Source organism: Cherax quadricarinatus, chromosome 14 (genome assembly GCF_038502225.1).
Source record: "Cherax quadricarinatus isolate ZL_2023a chromosome 14, ASM3850222v1, whole genome shotgun sequence".
Lineage (NCBI taxonomy): Eukaryota > Metazoa > Arthropoda > Malacostraca > Decapoda > Parastacidae > Cherax > Cherax quadricarinatus.
Genome location: NC_091305.1, coordinates 7,444,967 through 7,460,716, shown reverse-complemented (window position 1 = coordinate 7,460,716; position 15,750 = coordinate 7,444,967). Strand labels below are relative to the sequence as shown.

The 15,750-nt window shown below is 40.1% G+C and overlaps 1 protein-coding gene across 22 annotated transcripts in view; it reads left to right on the top strand.

Moving 5' to 3' along the window:
• Positions 1-15,750, top strand: part of sei (seizure) — a 668,222-nt gene that overhangs the window by 441,084 nt on the left and 211,388 nt on the right. For all 22 annotated transcript variants that reach the window (XR_011391990.1, XR_011391991.1, XR_011391989.1 and 19 more), the window contains 2 exons: positions 985-1,127; positions 1,845-2,038. Coding sequence is in view for 15 of the 22 variants with exons in the window: in XM_053786177.2 (XP_053642152.2) it covers positions 985-1,127; positions 1,845-2,038 (337 nt within the window). In the remaining 7 variants the exon portion in view is untranslated. The remainder of the gene's footprint in view (positions 1-984; positions 1,128-1,844; positions 2,039-15,750) is intronic.

Below are 15,750 nucleotides of genomic sequence, written 5' to 3'. Positions count from 1 at the left end.
TTTAGTCTCTTGCATTTGTTGGTCATAAAGTTGTGTTTTAGTCATGGTATTTGTTGGGGATTATACATGTACACTTGTCTCATGTCATCTGTCCTAGCGCATATACAGCAGAGTCTTATGGCCTCTCAGAATGCCTGTTCTATGGCTCATTGCATTCCAGTGCTGGCTCTGCCTTTAGCAGAGTACAAAAATGATCTTTTCCACCATTTCTTGTGCACAGTTTTGTGTCTCCAATGAAATCACTCCTCACACTTGTCGAGTTACTATACTTTGTCAGATACATGCCTGTTGAATTCTTCCCTGCTCACAGCTGTCTCCTCCACTCTGGGTGTGGGTGGTACAATTTCATCTGGATCCTCCAAGATCTCACAGCAGACTGTTTAGAATGACAGACAACCTTCTGCATCGGGGGTGATTGGGATGTCCTTGGGTTTCTACTACCTCCCCAGCTATCTTATTTCAGGATGCTATTTGGGTTGGGGGTGGATCACGTAGGCCTCAGCTGGCACCTTTGCTTTACAACATTTGAGTAATGGAGACAAGTGAGGACTTAATGCATTGTACTCCTTACTGTGGTTATGTGAGGCGAGTTATTGGTAGAGATGATAAGTAGGATATATTTCAACTGGTGCCCTCGCTCTCGTGATTTCTGAAGCTCTGATCCATCTTTAATTTTTCAAAATATAGTTGTACCACTTTATCCTTCACATTGTTACCAAAGATTCGACTCTACCTCAGAACTCCTCCCTCTCCAGGGATGCTATATTGAACTTTAGAATTCACAAGTCTGAATAATCCAGGTATTCATTGCCAAAAATAATTTTTGAATTTTAGGGTTTTCTGTAATCCCCATTTGTAACCCTTATTTCTGACTGAATACTTTTTTGCCAATTGTGAAACTTCCATGGAGTGCAATCCTTGCAAAAGTCTGGGTTTACTGTACCTTTTAAACCTCAGGCTAATACTAATTCTTAACATTTACAGAGCACTAAGTATGAAGTTCAAAACCACACATGCTCCGCCCGGCGACACATTGGTACATAGAGGTGATGTCCTAACCTCCATGTACTTCATCTCTAGAGGCTCCCTGGAAATCCTCAAAGATGATGTTGTGATGGCAATTTTAGGTAAGTAAACAATATATTGTCAAGTATTTTTTGTTAATATTTCCCATAAGAAATAATGTAAATCCAATTAATCCATTCCAGACACCCAAAAATATTAACAAAAAATACATTTTATAGAGAATAACTATAGTTTTACATACAGAAAAGGGATGATGAAATTCGAGGGTCCACTGTATTAACATTATCCATAAATTTTAATAATTTAGCTCAACTTCAGGAAAAATCCCACAATTAAGAGTTATTTTAATAATTTGAAAATAATATGACTTCTCTGTGTACAGTATTTACCACATTTTATTACATACAACTACATTATACTATATATTATTTATTCATTTATCTTTTTTTAGTTGTGTATATTTTTTCACTAGTATTTTTTGAGTTAGTATGGAAAAACTTATGCCTTATTGCCTGTTCTCTTTTGTACTTTAGTTAGTTTTGTATCCCACTAAGAAAGCCATGCCTTTCAGGAAAAGGGAACCCTAAATTAGATTTTGATTTAGATTTAGATTTTTTTATTTTGACAAATTGCATGGTTGTACAGAGGTATATAATAGTTGGGTGTACATGAAAATTAGAAAATTATTCTTGAATTGTTTAGTCTCAGGTTCTTGAGTGTTTTTCAGGCACTTATTAAATCTTAAGTATAGTACTTTCACATCTAATGTTACATGTTCAAGTTCTTTTTTGCTTATAACTTGCTTTTTTTATTTCCAGGTAAAGATGACATATTTGGGGAGAATCCATGCATCTACCCAACCATAGGAAAATCATCATGTAATGTACGTGCTCTCACTTATTGTGACCTGCACCGCATTATGAGGGATGATATCCTTGATGTCCTCGATCTTTATCCAGAGTTTGCAGAAGAGTTCTCTCGAAACCTAGAGATAACCTTCAACCTGAGAGATGTAAGACAGATATTTCAGTATAAGCTCATTAACTTGGATATTTATTTTTTCATAAATGCTTCAAGTACTGAGTATATTTATCATAGGGGACAGTGGGATACTCTTAAATTCACTTGACACAAAATATAATTAGTACTAAATGATCACTTCCTGTCAGAAATTTTGTGAGATAAATTTGTTGTATATACTGCTCTGTAGTTTGGTAAAATCATTTTAGATTGCTGATTTCTTCTTAAAAATTTAATTTTCATTTCTTCAATAGAGGGGTACTGTTTATCCTGATAAATGAGAACAAATCAAAGAGAAATTATTAGGGTTTGACCTGTACATCTGTTATGTATTGTGGTCGTTAGGTAAATACTGGTGAAAAAGTGCAATATTTATCTGGATTAATATTATATATGTCTGAAATTTTAATGAAATTTTAATGAAAATAAGAAAAAATTTTGGAGTGAGTTAAACAAGTTAAAAAAGCCTAGGAAAAGTATGGATTTGTCAGTTAAAAACAGAGTAGGGGAGTTAGTAGATGGGGAGAGGGAGGTATTAGGTAGATGGCGAGAATATTTTGAGGAACTTTTAAATGTTGAGGAAGAAAGGGAGGCGGTAATTTCATGCACTGGCCAGGGAGGTATACCATCTTTTAGGAGTGAAGAAGAGCAGAATGTAAGTGTGGTGGAGGTACGTGAGGCATTACGTAGAATGAAAGGGGGTAAAGCAGCTGGAACTGATGGGATCATGACAGAAATGTTAAAAGCAGGGGGGGATATAGTGTTGGAGTGGTTGGTACTTTTGTTTAATAAATGTATGAAAGAGGGAAAGGTACCTAGGGATTGGCGGAGAGCATGTATAGTCCCTTTATATAAAGGGAAAGGGGACAAAAGAGATTGTAAAAATTATAGAGGAATAAGTTTACTGAGTATACCAGGAAAAGTATACGGTAGAGTTATAATTGAAAGAATTAGAGGTAAGACAGAATGTAGAATTGCGGATGAGCAAGGAGGCTTCAGAGAGGGTAGGGGATGTGTAAATCAAGTGTTTACATTGAAGCATATATGTGAACAGTATTTAGATAAAGGTAGGGAAGTTTTTGTTGCATTTATGGATTTAGAAAAGGCATATGATAGAGTGGATAGAGGAGCAATGTGGCAGATGTTGCAAGTATATGGAATAGGTGGTAAGTTACTAAATGCTGTAAAGAGCTTTTATGAGGATAGTGAGGCTCAGGTTAGGGTGTGTAGAAAAGAGGGAGAATACTTCCCGGTAAAAGTAGGTCTTAGACAGGGATGTGTAATGTCACCATGGTTGTTTAATATATTTATAGATGGGGTTGTAAAAGAAGTAAATGCTAGGGTGTTCGGGAGAGGGGTGGGATTAAATTATGGGGAATCAAATTCAAAATGGGAATTGACACAGTTACTTTTTGCTGATGATACTGTGCTTATGGGAGATTCTAAAGAAAAATTGCAAAGGTTAGTGGATGAGTTTGAGAATGTGTGTAAAGGTAGAAAGTTGAAAGTGAACATAGAAAAGAGTAAGGTGATGAGGGTATCAAATGATTTAGATAAAGAAAAATTGGATATCAAATTGGGGAGGAGGAGTATGGAAGAAGTGAATGTTTTCAGATACTTGGGAGTTGATGTGTCGGCGGATGGATTTATGAAGGATGAGGTTAATCATAGAATTGATGAGGGAAAAAAGGTGAGTGGTGCATTGAGGTATATGTGGAGTCAAAAAACGTTATCTATGGAGGCAAAGAAGGGAATGTATGAAAGTATAGTAGTACAGTGGACCCCCGCATAACGATGGCATCACATAGCGATTTTTCCGCATACCGATTACTTTTATCGCAAAATTTTTGCCGCGCATACCGATTAAAAACCCGCTTACCGATTTTCGTCCGAGACGCGTCCAATGTGCCCTCACATGTGCCGGCCGTCCCATTGTTTACCAGCCAGCCTCCGCGGTAACATCCAAGCATACACTCGGAATATTTCGTATTATTACAGTGTTTTCGGTGCTGTTTCTGGAAAATAAGTGACCATGGGCCCCAAGAAAGCTTCTAGTGCCAACCCTGTGGTAAAAAGGGTGAGAATTAGTATGGAAATTAAGAAAGATTTTGAAGGGTTTGGGGCTAACCCTGAGAAGCCTATGCCAGTTGTGGAATCCATTGTGCCTACTTCAAAGATTAAGGAAATGTGTGCACAGTGGGTTGAACTGCAAACCTTTATAGATGAAAATCACCCTGACACAGCTGTTGCAAGCCGTGCTGGTGACTATTTCAATGACAATGTTATGGCCCATTTTAGGAAAGTCTTGAAGGAACGGGAGGTACAGAGCTCTATGGACAGATTTGTTGTGCGACAGAGGTCCAGTGACTCTCAAGCTGGTCCTAGTGGCATTAAAAGAAGAAGGGAAGTAACCCCAGAAAAGGACTTGCTACCTCAAGTCCTAATGGAAGGGGATTCCCCTTCTAAACAGTAAGAAGATAATGCTCTCCCCTCCTCCCATCCCATCAATCATCACCAGATCTTCAATAAAAGTAAGTGTCATTTAATTGTGCATGCCTTTTTCAGTTTGTGTGTATTAAAATTAACATTTCATGTGGTAAAAAAAATTTTTTTTCATACTTTTGGGCGTCTTGCACGGATTAATTTTATTTCCATTATTTCTTATGGGGAAAATTCATTCGCATAACGATTATTTCGCATAACGATGAGCCCTCTTGCACGGATTAAAATCGTTAACCGGGGGTCCACTGTACCAGCACTCTTATATGGATGTGAAGCTTGGGTGGTAAATGCAGCAGCGAGGAGACGGTTGGAGGCAGTGGAGATGTCCTGTCTAAGGGCAATGTGTGGTGTAAACATTATGCAGAAAATTCAGAGTGTGGAAATTAGGAGAAGGTGTGGAGTTAATAAAAGCATTAGTCAGAGGGCAGAAGAGGGGTTGTTGAGGTGGTTTGGTCATTTAGAGAGAATGGATCAAAGTAGAATGACATGGAAAGCATATAAATCTATAGGGGAAGGAAAGAGGGGTAGGGGTCATCCTCGAAAGGGTTGGAAAGAGGGGGTAAAGGAGGTTTTGTGGGCGAGGGGCTTGGACTTCCAGCAAGCGTGCATGAGCGTGTTAGATAGGAGTGAATGGAGACAAATGATACTTGGGACCTGACGATCTGTTGGAGTGTGAGCAGGGTAATATTTAGTGAAGGGATTCAGGGAAACCGGTTATTTTCATATAGTCGGACTTGAGTCCTGGAAATGGGAAGTACAATGCCTGCACTTTAAAGGAGGGGTTTGGGATATTGGAAGTTTGGAGGGATATGTTGTGTATCTTTATACGTATATGCTTCTAAACTGTTGTATTCTGAGCACCTCTGCAAAAGCAGTGATAATGTGTGAGTGTGGTGAAAGTGTTGAATGATGATGAAAGTATTTCCTTTTTGGGGATTTTCTTTCTTTTTTGGGTCACCCTGCCTCGGTGGGAGACGACCGACTTGTTGAAAAAAAAAAAAAATGTCTGAAATTATCCATGGGGAAGTGGAATAAGAATCTTTCCTCCGTAAGCCATGCGTGTTGCAAAAGTCAACTAAAATACTGGGAACAATGGGCTGGTAACCCCTATTCCCATATAGCCAGGGCCCGGTGGCCTGGTGGCTAAAGCTCCCGCTTCACACACGGAGGGCCCGGGTTCAATTCCCAGCGGGTGGAAACATTTCGACACGTTTCCTTGCACCTGTTGTCCTGTTCACCTAGCAGCAAATAGGTACCTGAGTGTTAGTCGACTGGTGTGGGTCGCATCCTGGGGGACAAGATTAAGGACCCCAATGGAAATAAGTTAGACAGTCCTCGATGGCACACTGACTTTCTTGGGTTATCCTGGGTGGCTAACCCTCCGGGGTTAAAAATCTGAATGAAATCTTATCTTAAAGAAAAAGAAGAAAAATGTCAAAGTGGGATGTTTGAATGTGCTTGGATGTTGCACGAATAATAAGAAAGAGATGATTGTGGATGTTATGAATGAGAAACTGGATGTCCTGGCTTTAAGTGAAACAAAGCTGAAGGGGGTGGGAGAGTTTCAGTGAGGAGAAATAAATGGGATTAGGTCAGGGGTTTCAAATAGAGTTAGTTAGAGGAGGAGTAGCAATAATGTTGAAGGATAAGTTATGGCAGGAAAAGAGGGAATATAAATGTATAAATTCAAGGATTATGTGGAGTAAAATAAGGGTTGGATGTGAAAAGTGAGTTATAGTAAGCATTTATGCACCTGGAGAAGAGAGAAGTATAGAGTGAGAGAGATTTTGGGAAATGTTGAGTGAGTGAATGGGGAGTTTTGAACCGAGTGAAAGAGTACTTGTGGTTGGGGATCTCAATGCTAAAGTGGGTAAAAATGTTGTGGAGGGAGTAGTAGGTAAATTTGAGGTGCCAGGGGTAAATGAAAATGAGGAGCCTTTAATTGAGCTATGTGTAGAAAGAGGTTTGGTTATATGTAATACATATTTTATGAAAAGAGGATAAATAAGTATACAAGGCATGATATAGCACATAATGAAAGTAGTTTGTTAGATTATGTATTGGTGGATAAAAGGTTGATGGGTAGGCTCCAGGATGTACATGTTTATAGAGGGGTAACTGATTCAAAGTTTATTCTCTATAGGGATTACAATGCTGAGTTTACAGAATTTGGTTATTGTGTGGTTTACATGTAGTAAAATAATAATTACAGAGTGTACCACTAGAACACCTAGCATGGCTAGGCATTTCGGGCAGACTTATATTAAATCTTAAGTTTAAAATATTACAAAATTATGAGGTAAGTTGGTATTATGGCTAAGTGACTAAATACTAGTTGTGAGTTTAGCAATGTGAATGCTTTTGTTTTGGCACTATACATAGTTTCAGTATTGGAGTATCACAGGCCAACTTATGACTAGTTAAGATTCATTATTTTGAGATTGAGATTGATATTTCTGTTTATGGTCAAATGGGTGAGTGAGTGTAAGTGTGAACCACCAGGTGGTATTCGTATTATTAGTTGACAGGGTGTATCAGGGAGATAAGATGTTTTCTGATGGTAGTTTTGAAGGTGATGAATGTGTCTGCAGTTTTGGAATTTTCAGGTAGGGTGTTCAAGATTTTAGGGCCTTTGACATACATTGAATTTTTGTAAAGGTTTAGTCGGACACAGGGAATGTCATAGAGATGTTTGTGTCTGGTGTTGTGCCTGTGGGTTCTGTCACAACTATCAAGAAAGCATTTTAGGTCAAGGTTAATATTGGAATTTAAGGTCCTGTAGATGTAGATTGCACAGTAGTAAGTGTGGATGCACTGAACAGGGAGTAAGTTTAGATCTATGAAGAGTGGGGGGGTGTGTTGCCAGGGATGGGATTTAGTGATTATTCTTAGTGCAGCTTTTTGTTGGGTTATTATTGGCTTTAGGTGTGTTGCTGCAGTTGAACCCCAAGCACAGATAGCATAGGTGAGGTATGGATATATAAGTGAATGGTATTTCCTGGAGTTTACCTGGAGAGAGTTCCGGGGGTCAACGCCCCTGCGGCCCAGTCTGTGACCAGGCCTCCTGGTGGATCAGAGCCTGATCAACCAGGCTGTTACTGCTGGCTGCACGCAAACCAACGTACGAGCCACAGCCCGGCTGATCAGGAACCGACTTTAGGTGCTTGTCCAGTGCCAGCTTGAAGACTGCCAGGGGTCTGTTGGTAATCCCCCTTATGTATGCTGGGAGGCAGTTGAACAGTCTCGGGCCCCTGACACTTATTGTATGGTCTCTTAACGTGCTAGTGACACCCCTGCTTTTCATTGGGGGGATGTTGCATCGTCTGCCAAGTCTTTTGCTTTCGCAGTGAGTGATTTTCATGTGCAAGTTCGGTACTAGTCCCTCTAGGATTTTCCAGGTGTATATAATCATGTATCTCTCCCGCCTGCATTCCAGGGAATACAGGTTCAGGAACCTCAAGCGCTCCCAGTAATTGAGGTGTTCTATCTCCGTTATGCGTGCCATGAAGGTTCTCTGTACATTTTCTAGGTCAGCAATTTCACCTGCCTTGAAAGGTGCTGTTAGTGTGCAGCAATATTCCAGCCTAGATAGAACAAGTGACCTGAAGAGTGTCATCATGGGCTTGGCATACCTCGTTTTGAAGGTTCTCATTATCCATCCTGTCATTTTTCTAGCAGATGCGATCGATACAATGTTATGGTCCTTGAAGGTGAGATCCTTCGACATGATCACTCCCAGGTCTTTGACGTTGGTGTTTCGCTCTATTTTGTGGCCAGAATTTGTTTTGTACTCTGATGAAGATTTAATTTCCTCGTGTTTACCATATCTGAGTAATTGAAATTTCTCATCGTTGAACTTCATATTGTTTTCTGCAGCCCACTGAAAGATTTGGTTGATGTCCGCCTGGAGCCTTATAGTGTGAGAAGGGCAGTTTGTGGCACGTAGTATCGTATTTTGGATAGGATCCCAACCGTTTTGGATACTTTTTTGGTTATGTGTTGGATATGGGTGCTGAAGTTCAGGTTGTTGTCGAGGTATAGGCCTAGGAATTTGCCCTCATTATGCCTGGCAATTAGAGTGTTGTCGATCTTAATGTTAATTTGCGCATCTCCTGCTCTGCTACCAAACATAATGTAGTAGGTTTTGTCAACGTTAAGCGTAAGTTTATTGGCTGTCATCCAAGTCAATATTTTGATCAGCTCCTCATTAACAATGGTGTTGAGGGTGGCAAGATTAGGGTGAGAGATGACATAAGTCGTGTCGTCAGCAAAGAGAATGGGGTTCAGGTGTCAAGATACGTTTGGAAGATCATTGATGTATATGAAGAAGAGCAGGGGACCAAGGACACTTCCCTGCAGAACTCCAGTATCAAGTGGCTGTGTTGTTGATGCTGTGTCTTTAATGGTGACATACTGATACCTATTAGTAAGGTAGGATTTGAAATATGCAAGCGCATGGTCTCTTATACCATAATGGTCAAGTTTGTGGAGTAGGATGCCATGGTCTACTGTGTCAAAAGCATTTCTTAGGTCAATAAAAATTCCTAGTGGATATTCCTTATTTTCCAATGCTATGTAAAGCAGATCTAGCATTTTTATGATTGCATCGTTAGTGCTTTTATTTTTCCTGAATCCAAATTGGCAGGGGTTGAGTATGTTTTGTGACGTTATAAATGAATACAGTCTCCTGTGCACGAGTTTCTCAAAGATTTTGGTAAGTTTGATATTGGCCTATAGTTGTTTAAATCTGTAGGGTCACCACCTTTATGTATTGGTGTAACTCTTGCCGTCTTGAGTAATTTCGGGAAGGTGCTAGTTTCTAGTGACTTGTTAAAAAGTAATGAGATAATATGCGAGAGGACATGGGCCACTCTCTTGTACAATAATGGTGGGACATGAGACAGATTCCCTGAGTTATTTTTAAGTGACTTTATAATCTCGGTGACTTCCGTGGGCTCAGTTGGAGCAAGATAGAAGGAATTTGGGAAATTCCCATCTAGGTAGTCCCCGGCATGGGCATTGGTACGTGGGATTTTATTGGCGAGATTAGAACCTATGGTTGAGAAGAAATTGTTTATCTTGTTAGCTGTGTCAGTGGGTTGCAGTGGTGTTTCATTAGGTTTAGTTAGGACAATATTCTTGTTTTTTTTAGTTTGTGGGTCCCTAGAATCTGAGAGAGTGTTTTCCAGGTCTTTTTTATATCTCCTCTTGTGTCAGTGAATCTACTGGAGTAGTATAGTTGTTTGGCTTTCTTTATTACTTTGGTGAGGACTGATGAATAGTGTTTAAGAATATCTTTGTGTATTAAGCCCTGTCTGTATTGCTTTTCATATTGGTGTTTCTTATCAATGGATTTCAGAATGGTGCTGGTTAGGCATGGGCAACCAAGCCGTTTGTTTGTGATCTGTTTCGTTTTTATAGGACAATGTTTGTTGTATAGTCTAAGTAGTTTGTTAAGAAAAATGTCTGTCCAGTCATCAATACCATTGGCCTTGGAGAATTCTGTAGGCCAGTCAACAGTCTCTAGGTCAGCTGTGAACTTCCTTATTGAGGCCTCATCATGGAGTCTAAATGAGACTTTGTTGTATTCAAGTTTTGGTTTACTAATGTTTGTCAAGAGGAAGGTATGGTAGTGGTCTGTAGTGCTATCTGTGATTATCCCTGATTTAAGGGGGGCTAGTATATTGGTCCATATGTGGTCTATTATAGTTGCACTTGTTTCAGTGAGCCTGGTTGGTTTAGTTATTGTTGGTATGAGAAGTGTGTTGTTCATATTGTTGATGAAATCAGTTACAGGCTGATCATCTAGTAGGCCAAGGTTGATGTTGAAGTCTCCATCTAAGAGAAGGTGGTGCTTATTCATTTGTCTGTTTGTTATTAGTGCCTTTAATTTCTCACTGAAGTTTGGGATGTTTGTGTGGGGTATCCGGTAAATGGCACCGATTGTTAAAGGCGTCTTAAGGTTTTTTACAGTAAAATTAGCAAAAATGTATTCTCCATATTCATCACTAAAGCAATTGGTGCTAATACAAGATAATTGGTTAGAGTAATAGATTGCAGTACCACCCCCAACTTGGTATGGTCTGCAGTTGTGGATTGCTGTGTATCCTGGTAGAGGGTAGATATCTATTGTGTCCTGTTTAAGCCAGGTCTCAGTAAGAATAATGCAGGAGAAGGGTGTCTTTAGTGATTCAAGGAGTGCCAGGAGGTCATCATAGTGTTTGCTTAAGGACCTGATGTTGTAGTTAAGTACTGATAGACTTTTATCATTGTTTAGGATAGTGCTGGCCTGTGATGCTGTGCAGTAAAGGCAATTACTTTCCAATAGGTTTTGATTGTGTGTCAGATTATGTAGGTTTAGATCAGGGTCAATGTGATCAATCATCTTCTAGGTTTAAATTATGGTTATTTATATCCTGAGTTGTGTACTGAGTTTTAGTACTGATATCTGTAGTGGTGGGAAGTTTGGACAAGTATATATCTATAGCATTTTGGTCATGTAGAGTATAGTCACTAATACACATAATGAAGTTGGTGTTGTCTATGTGTTGTGCTGGAATGAGCTAAAGTACAACTAGGTATAAACTAATAATATAAAAATACAAATTAAAAATAGCACAAGACTCTCATTACTTAGTTGTAATGGGATCATTACTTAGTTGTAGCTACAGTTAGAATAAGAGGTAGATGGGACAAAAGGAAAATGGCAACAGCAAGTAAGAGAGAGGTAAAAGTGTATAAACTAAAGGAGGAAGAAGTTAGGGTGAGATATAAGCAGCTATTGGCAAAAAGGTGGGCTAGTGCAAGTATGAGTAGTGGGGGGATTGAAGAGGGTTGGAATAGTTTTAAAAATGCATTATTAGAATGTGGGGCAGACATTTGTGGCTATAGGAGGGTGGGTACAGGAGGAAAGAGGAGTGACTGGTGGAATGATGAAGTAAAGGGTGTGACAAGAGAGAAAAAGGTACCTTATGAGAGGTTTTTACAAAGCAAAAGTGTTATAAGAAGAGCAGAGTATGTATATGGAGAGTAAAAGAATGGTGAAGAGAGTGGTGAGAGAGTGCAAAAGGAGAGCAGATGATAGAGTGGGAGAGGCACTGTCAAGAAGTTTTGATGAAAATAAGAAAAAGTTTTGGAGTGAGATAAACAAGTTAAGAAAGCCTAGGGAACGAATGGATTTGTCAGTTAAAAACAGAGTAGGGGAGTAGTAGATGGGGAGCTGGAGGTATTGTGTAGATGGTGGGGATATTTTGAGGAACTTTTAAATGTCGATGAAGAAAGGGAGGCGGTAAATTCATGCACTGGCCAGGGAGGTATGACATCTTTTAGGAGTGAAGCAGAGCAGGATGTGAGTGTGGGGGAGATGCATGAGGCATTACATAGAATGAAAGAGAGGTAAAGCAGCTGGAACTGATGGGATCATGACAGAAATGGTGTAAAAGAAGTAAATGATAGGGTGTTGGGGAGAGGGGTGGGATTAAATTATGGGGTATCAAATACAAAATGGGAGTTGACACAGTTACTTTTTGCTGATGATACTGTGCTTATGAGAGATTCTATCTACAGAAAAGTTGCAAAGGTTAATGGATGAGTTTGGGAGGGTGTGTAAAGGTAGAAAGTTGAAAGTGAACATAGATAAGAGTGAGGTGATGAGGGTATCAAATGATTTAGATAACGAAAAATTGGATATCACATTGGAGAGAGGGAGTATGGCAGAAGTGAATGTTTTCAGATGTTTGGGAATTGCTTTGTCAGTGGATGGGTTTATGAAGGATGAGGTTAACTATAGAATTGATGAAGGAAAAAAGGTGAGTGGTGCATTGAGGTATCTGTGGAGACAAAAATCGTTATCCATTGATGCAAAGAATGGAATGTATGAAAGTATAGTGGTGCCAACGCTCTTATATGGATGTGAAGCTTTGGTTGTAAATGCTGCAGCAAGGAGGCGGCTGGAGACAGTGGAGATGTCCTCTCTAATGTGTAGTGTAAATATTATGCAGAGAATTTGGAATGTGGAAATTAGGAGGAGGTGTGGAGTTACTAAAAGTATTAGTCAGAGGGCTGAAGAGGGGTTGTTGAGATGGTTTGGTCATTTAGAGAGACTGGATCAAAGCAGAATGACTTGGAGAGCATATAAATCTGTTGGGAAAGGAAGGCAGGGTAGGGGTCGTCTTGGAAAAGGTTGGAGGGAGGGCGTAAAGCAGGTTTTGTGGGCGAGGGGCTTGGGCTTCCAGCAAGCATGTGTGAGCATGTTAGATAGAAGTGAATGGAGATGAATGTTTTTTGGGACCTGACAAGCTGTTGGAGTGTGAGCAGGGTAATATTTAGCGAAGGGATTCAGGGAAACCAGTTATTTTTACATAGCCGGACTTGAGTACTGGAAATGGGTGCAGCAGCGAGGAGACGGTTGGAGGCAGTGGAGATGTCCTGTCTAAGGGCAATGTGTGGTGTAAACATTATGCAGAAAATTCGGAGTGTGGAAATTAGGAGAAGGTGTGGAGTTAATAAAAGCATTAGTCAGAGGGCAGAAGAGGGGTTGTTGAGGTGGTTTGGTCATTTAGAGAGAATGGATCAAAGTAGAATGACATGAAAAGCATATAAATCTATAGGGGAAGGAAAGAGGGGTAGGGGTCATCCTCGAAAGGGTTGGAAAGAGGGGGTAAAGGAGGTTTTGTGGGCGAGGGGCTTGGACTTCCAGCAAGCGTGCATGAGCGTGTTAGATAGGAGTGAATGGAGACAAATGATACTTGGGACCTGACGATCTGTTGGAGTGTGAGCAGGGTAATATTTAGTGAAGGGATTCAGGGAAACCGGTTATTTTCATATAGTCGGACTTGAGTCCTGGAAATGGGAAGTACAATGCCTGCACTTTAAAGGAGGGGTTTGGGATATTGGAAGTTTGGAGGGATATGTTGTGTATCTTTATACGTATATGCTTCTAAACTGTTGTATTCTGAGCACCTCTGCAAAAGCAGTGATAATGTGTGAGTGTGGTGAAAGTGTTGAATGATGATGAAAGTATTTTCTTTTTGGGGATTTTCTTTCTTTTTTGGGTCACCCTGCCTCGGTGGGAGACGACCGACTTGTTGAAAAAAAAAAAAATGTCTGAAATTATCCATGGGGAAGTGGAATAAGAATCTTTCCTCCGTAAGCCATGCGTGTTGCAAAAGTCAACTAAAATACTGGGAACAATGGGCTGGTAACCCCTATTCCCATATAGCCAGGGCCCGGTGGCCTGGTGGCTAAAGCTCCCGCTTCACACACGGAGGGCCCGGGTTCAATTCCCGGCGGGTGGAAACATTTCGACACGTTTCCTTGCACCTGTTGTCCTGTTCACCTAGCAGCAAATAGGTACCTGAGTGTTAGTCGACTGGTGTGGGTCGCATCCTGGGGGACAAGATTAAGGACCCCAATGGAAATAAGTTAGACAGTCCTCGATGGCACACTGACTTTCTTGGGTTATCCTGGGTGGCTAACCCTCCGGGGTTAAAAATCTGAATGAAATCTTATCTTAAAGAAAAAGAAGAAAAATGTCAAAGTGGGATGTTTGAATGTGCTTGGATGTTGCACGAATAATAAGAAAGAGATGATTGTGGATGTTATGAATGAGAAACTGGATGTCCTGGCTTTAAGTGAAACAAAGCTGAAGGGGGTGGGAGAGTTTCAGTGAGGAGAAATAAATGGGATTAGGTCAGGGGTTTCAAATAGAGTTAGAGGAGGAGTAGCAATAATGTTGAAGGATAAGTTATGGCAGGAAAAGAGGGAATATAAATGTATAAATTCAAGGATTATGTGGAGTAAAATAAGGGTTGGATGTGAAAAGTGAGTTATAGTAAGCATTTATGCACCTGGAGAAGAGAGAAGTATAGAGTGAGAGAGATTTTGGGAAATGTTGAGTGAGTGAATGGGGAGTTTTGAACCGAGTGAAAGAGTACTTGTGGTTGGGGATCTCAATGCTAAAGTGGGTAAAAATGTTGTGGAGGGAGTAGTAGGTAAATTTGGGGTGCCAGGGGTAAATGAAAATGAGGAGCCTTTAATTGAGCTATGTGTAGAAAGAGGTTTGGTAATATGTAATACATATTTTATGAAAAGAGGATAAATAAGTATACAAGGTATGATATAGCACATAATGAAAGTAGTTTGTTAGATTATGTATTGGTGGATAAAAGGTTGATGGGTAGGCTCCAGGATGTACATGTTTATAGAGGGGTAACTGATTCAAAGTTTATTCTCTTTAGGGATTACAATGCTGAGTTTACAGAATTTGGTTATTGTGTGGTTTACATGTAGTAAAATAATAATTACAGAGTGTACCACTAGAACACCTAGCATGGCTAGGCATTTCGGGCAGACTTATATTAAATCTTAAGTTTAAAATATTACAAAATTATGAGGTAAGTTGGTATTATGGCTAAGTGACTAAATACTAGTTGTGAGTTTAGCAATGTGAATGCTTTTGTTTTGGCACTATACATAGTTTCAGTATTGGAGTATCACAGGCCAACTTATGACTAGTTAAGATTCATTATTTTGAGATTGAGATTGATATTTCTGTTTATGGTCAAATGGGTGAGTGAGTGTAAGTGTGAACCACCAGGTGGTATTCGTATTATTAGTTGACAGGGTGTATCAGGGAGATAAGATGTTTTCTGATGGTAGTTTTGAAGGTGATGAATGTGTCTGCAGTTTTGGAATTTTCAGGTAGGGTGTTCAAGATTTTAGGGCCTTTGACATACATTGAATTTTTGTAAAGGTTTAGTCGGACACGGGGAATGTCATAGAGATGTTTGTGTCTGGTGTTGTGCCTGTGGGTTCTGTCACAACTATCAAGAAAGCATTTTAGGTCAAGGTTAATATTGGAATTTAAGGTCCTGTAGATGTAGATTGCACAGTAGTAAGTGTGGATGCACTGAACAGGGAGTAAGTTTAGATCTATGAAGAGTGGGGGGGTGTGTTGCCAGGGATGGGATTTAGTGATTATTCTTAGTGCGGCTTTTTGTTGGGTTATTATTGGCTTTAGGTGTGTTGCTGCAGTTGAACCCCAAGCACAGATAGCATAGGTGAGGTATGGATATATAAGTGAATGGTATTTCCTGGAGTTTACCTGGAGAGAGTTCCGGGGGTCAACGCCCCTGCGGCCCAGTCTGTGACCAGGCCTCCTGGTGGATCAGAGCCTGATCAACCAGGCTGTTACTGCTGGCT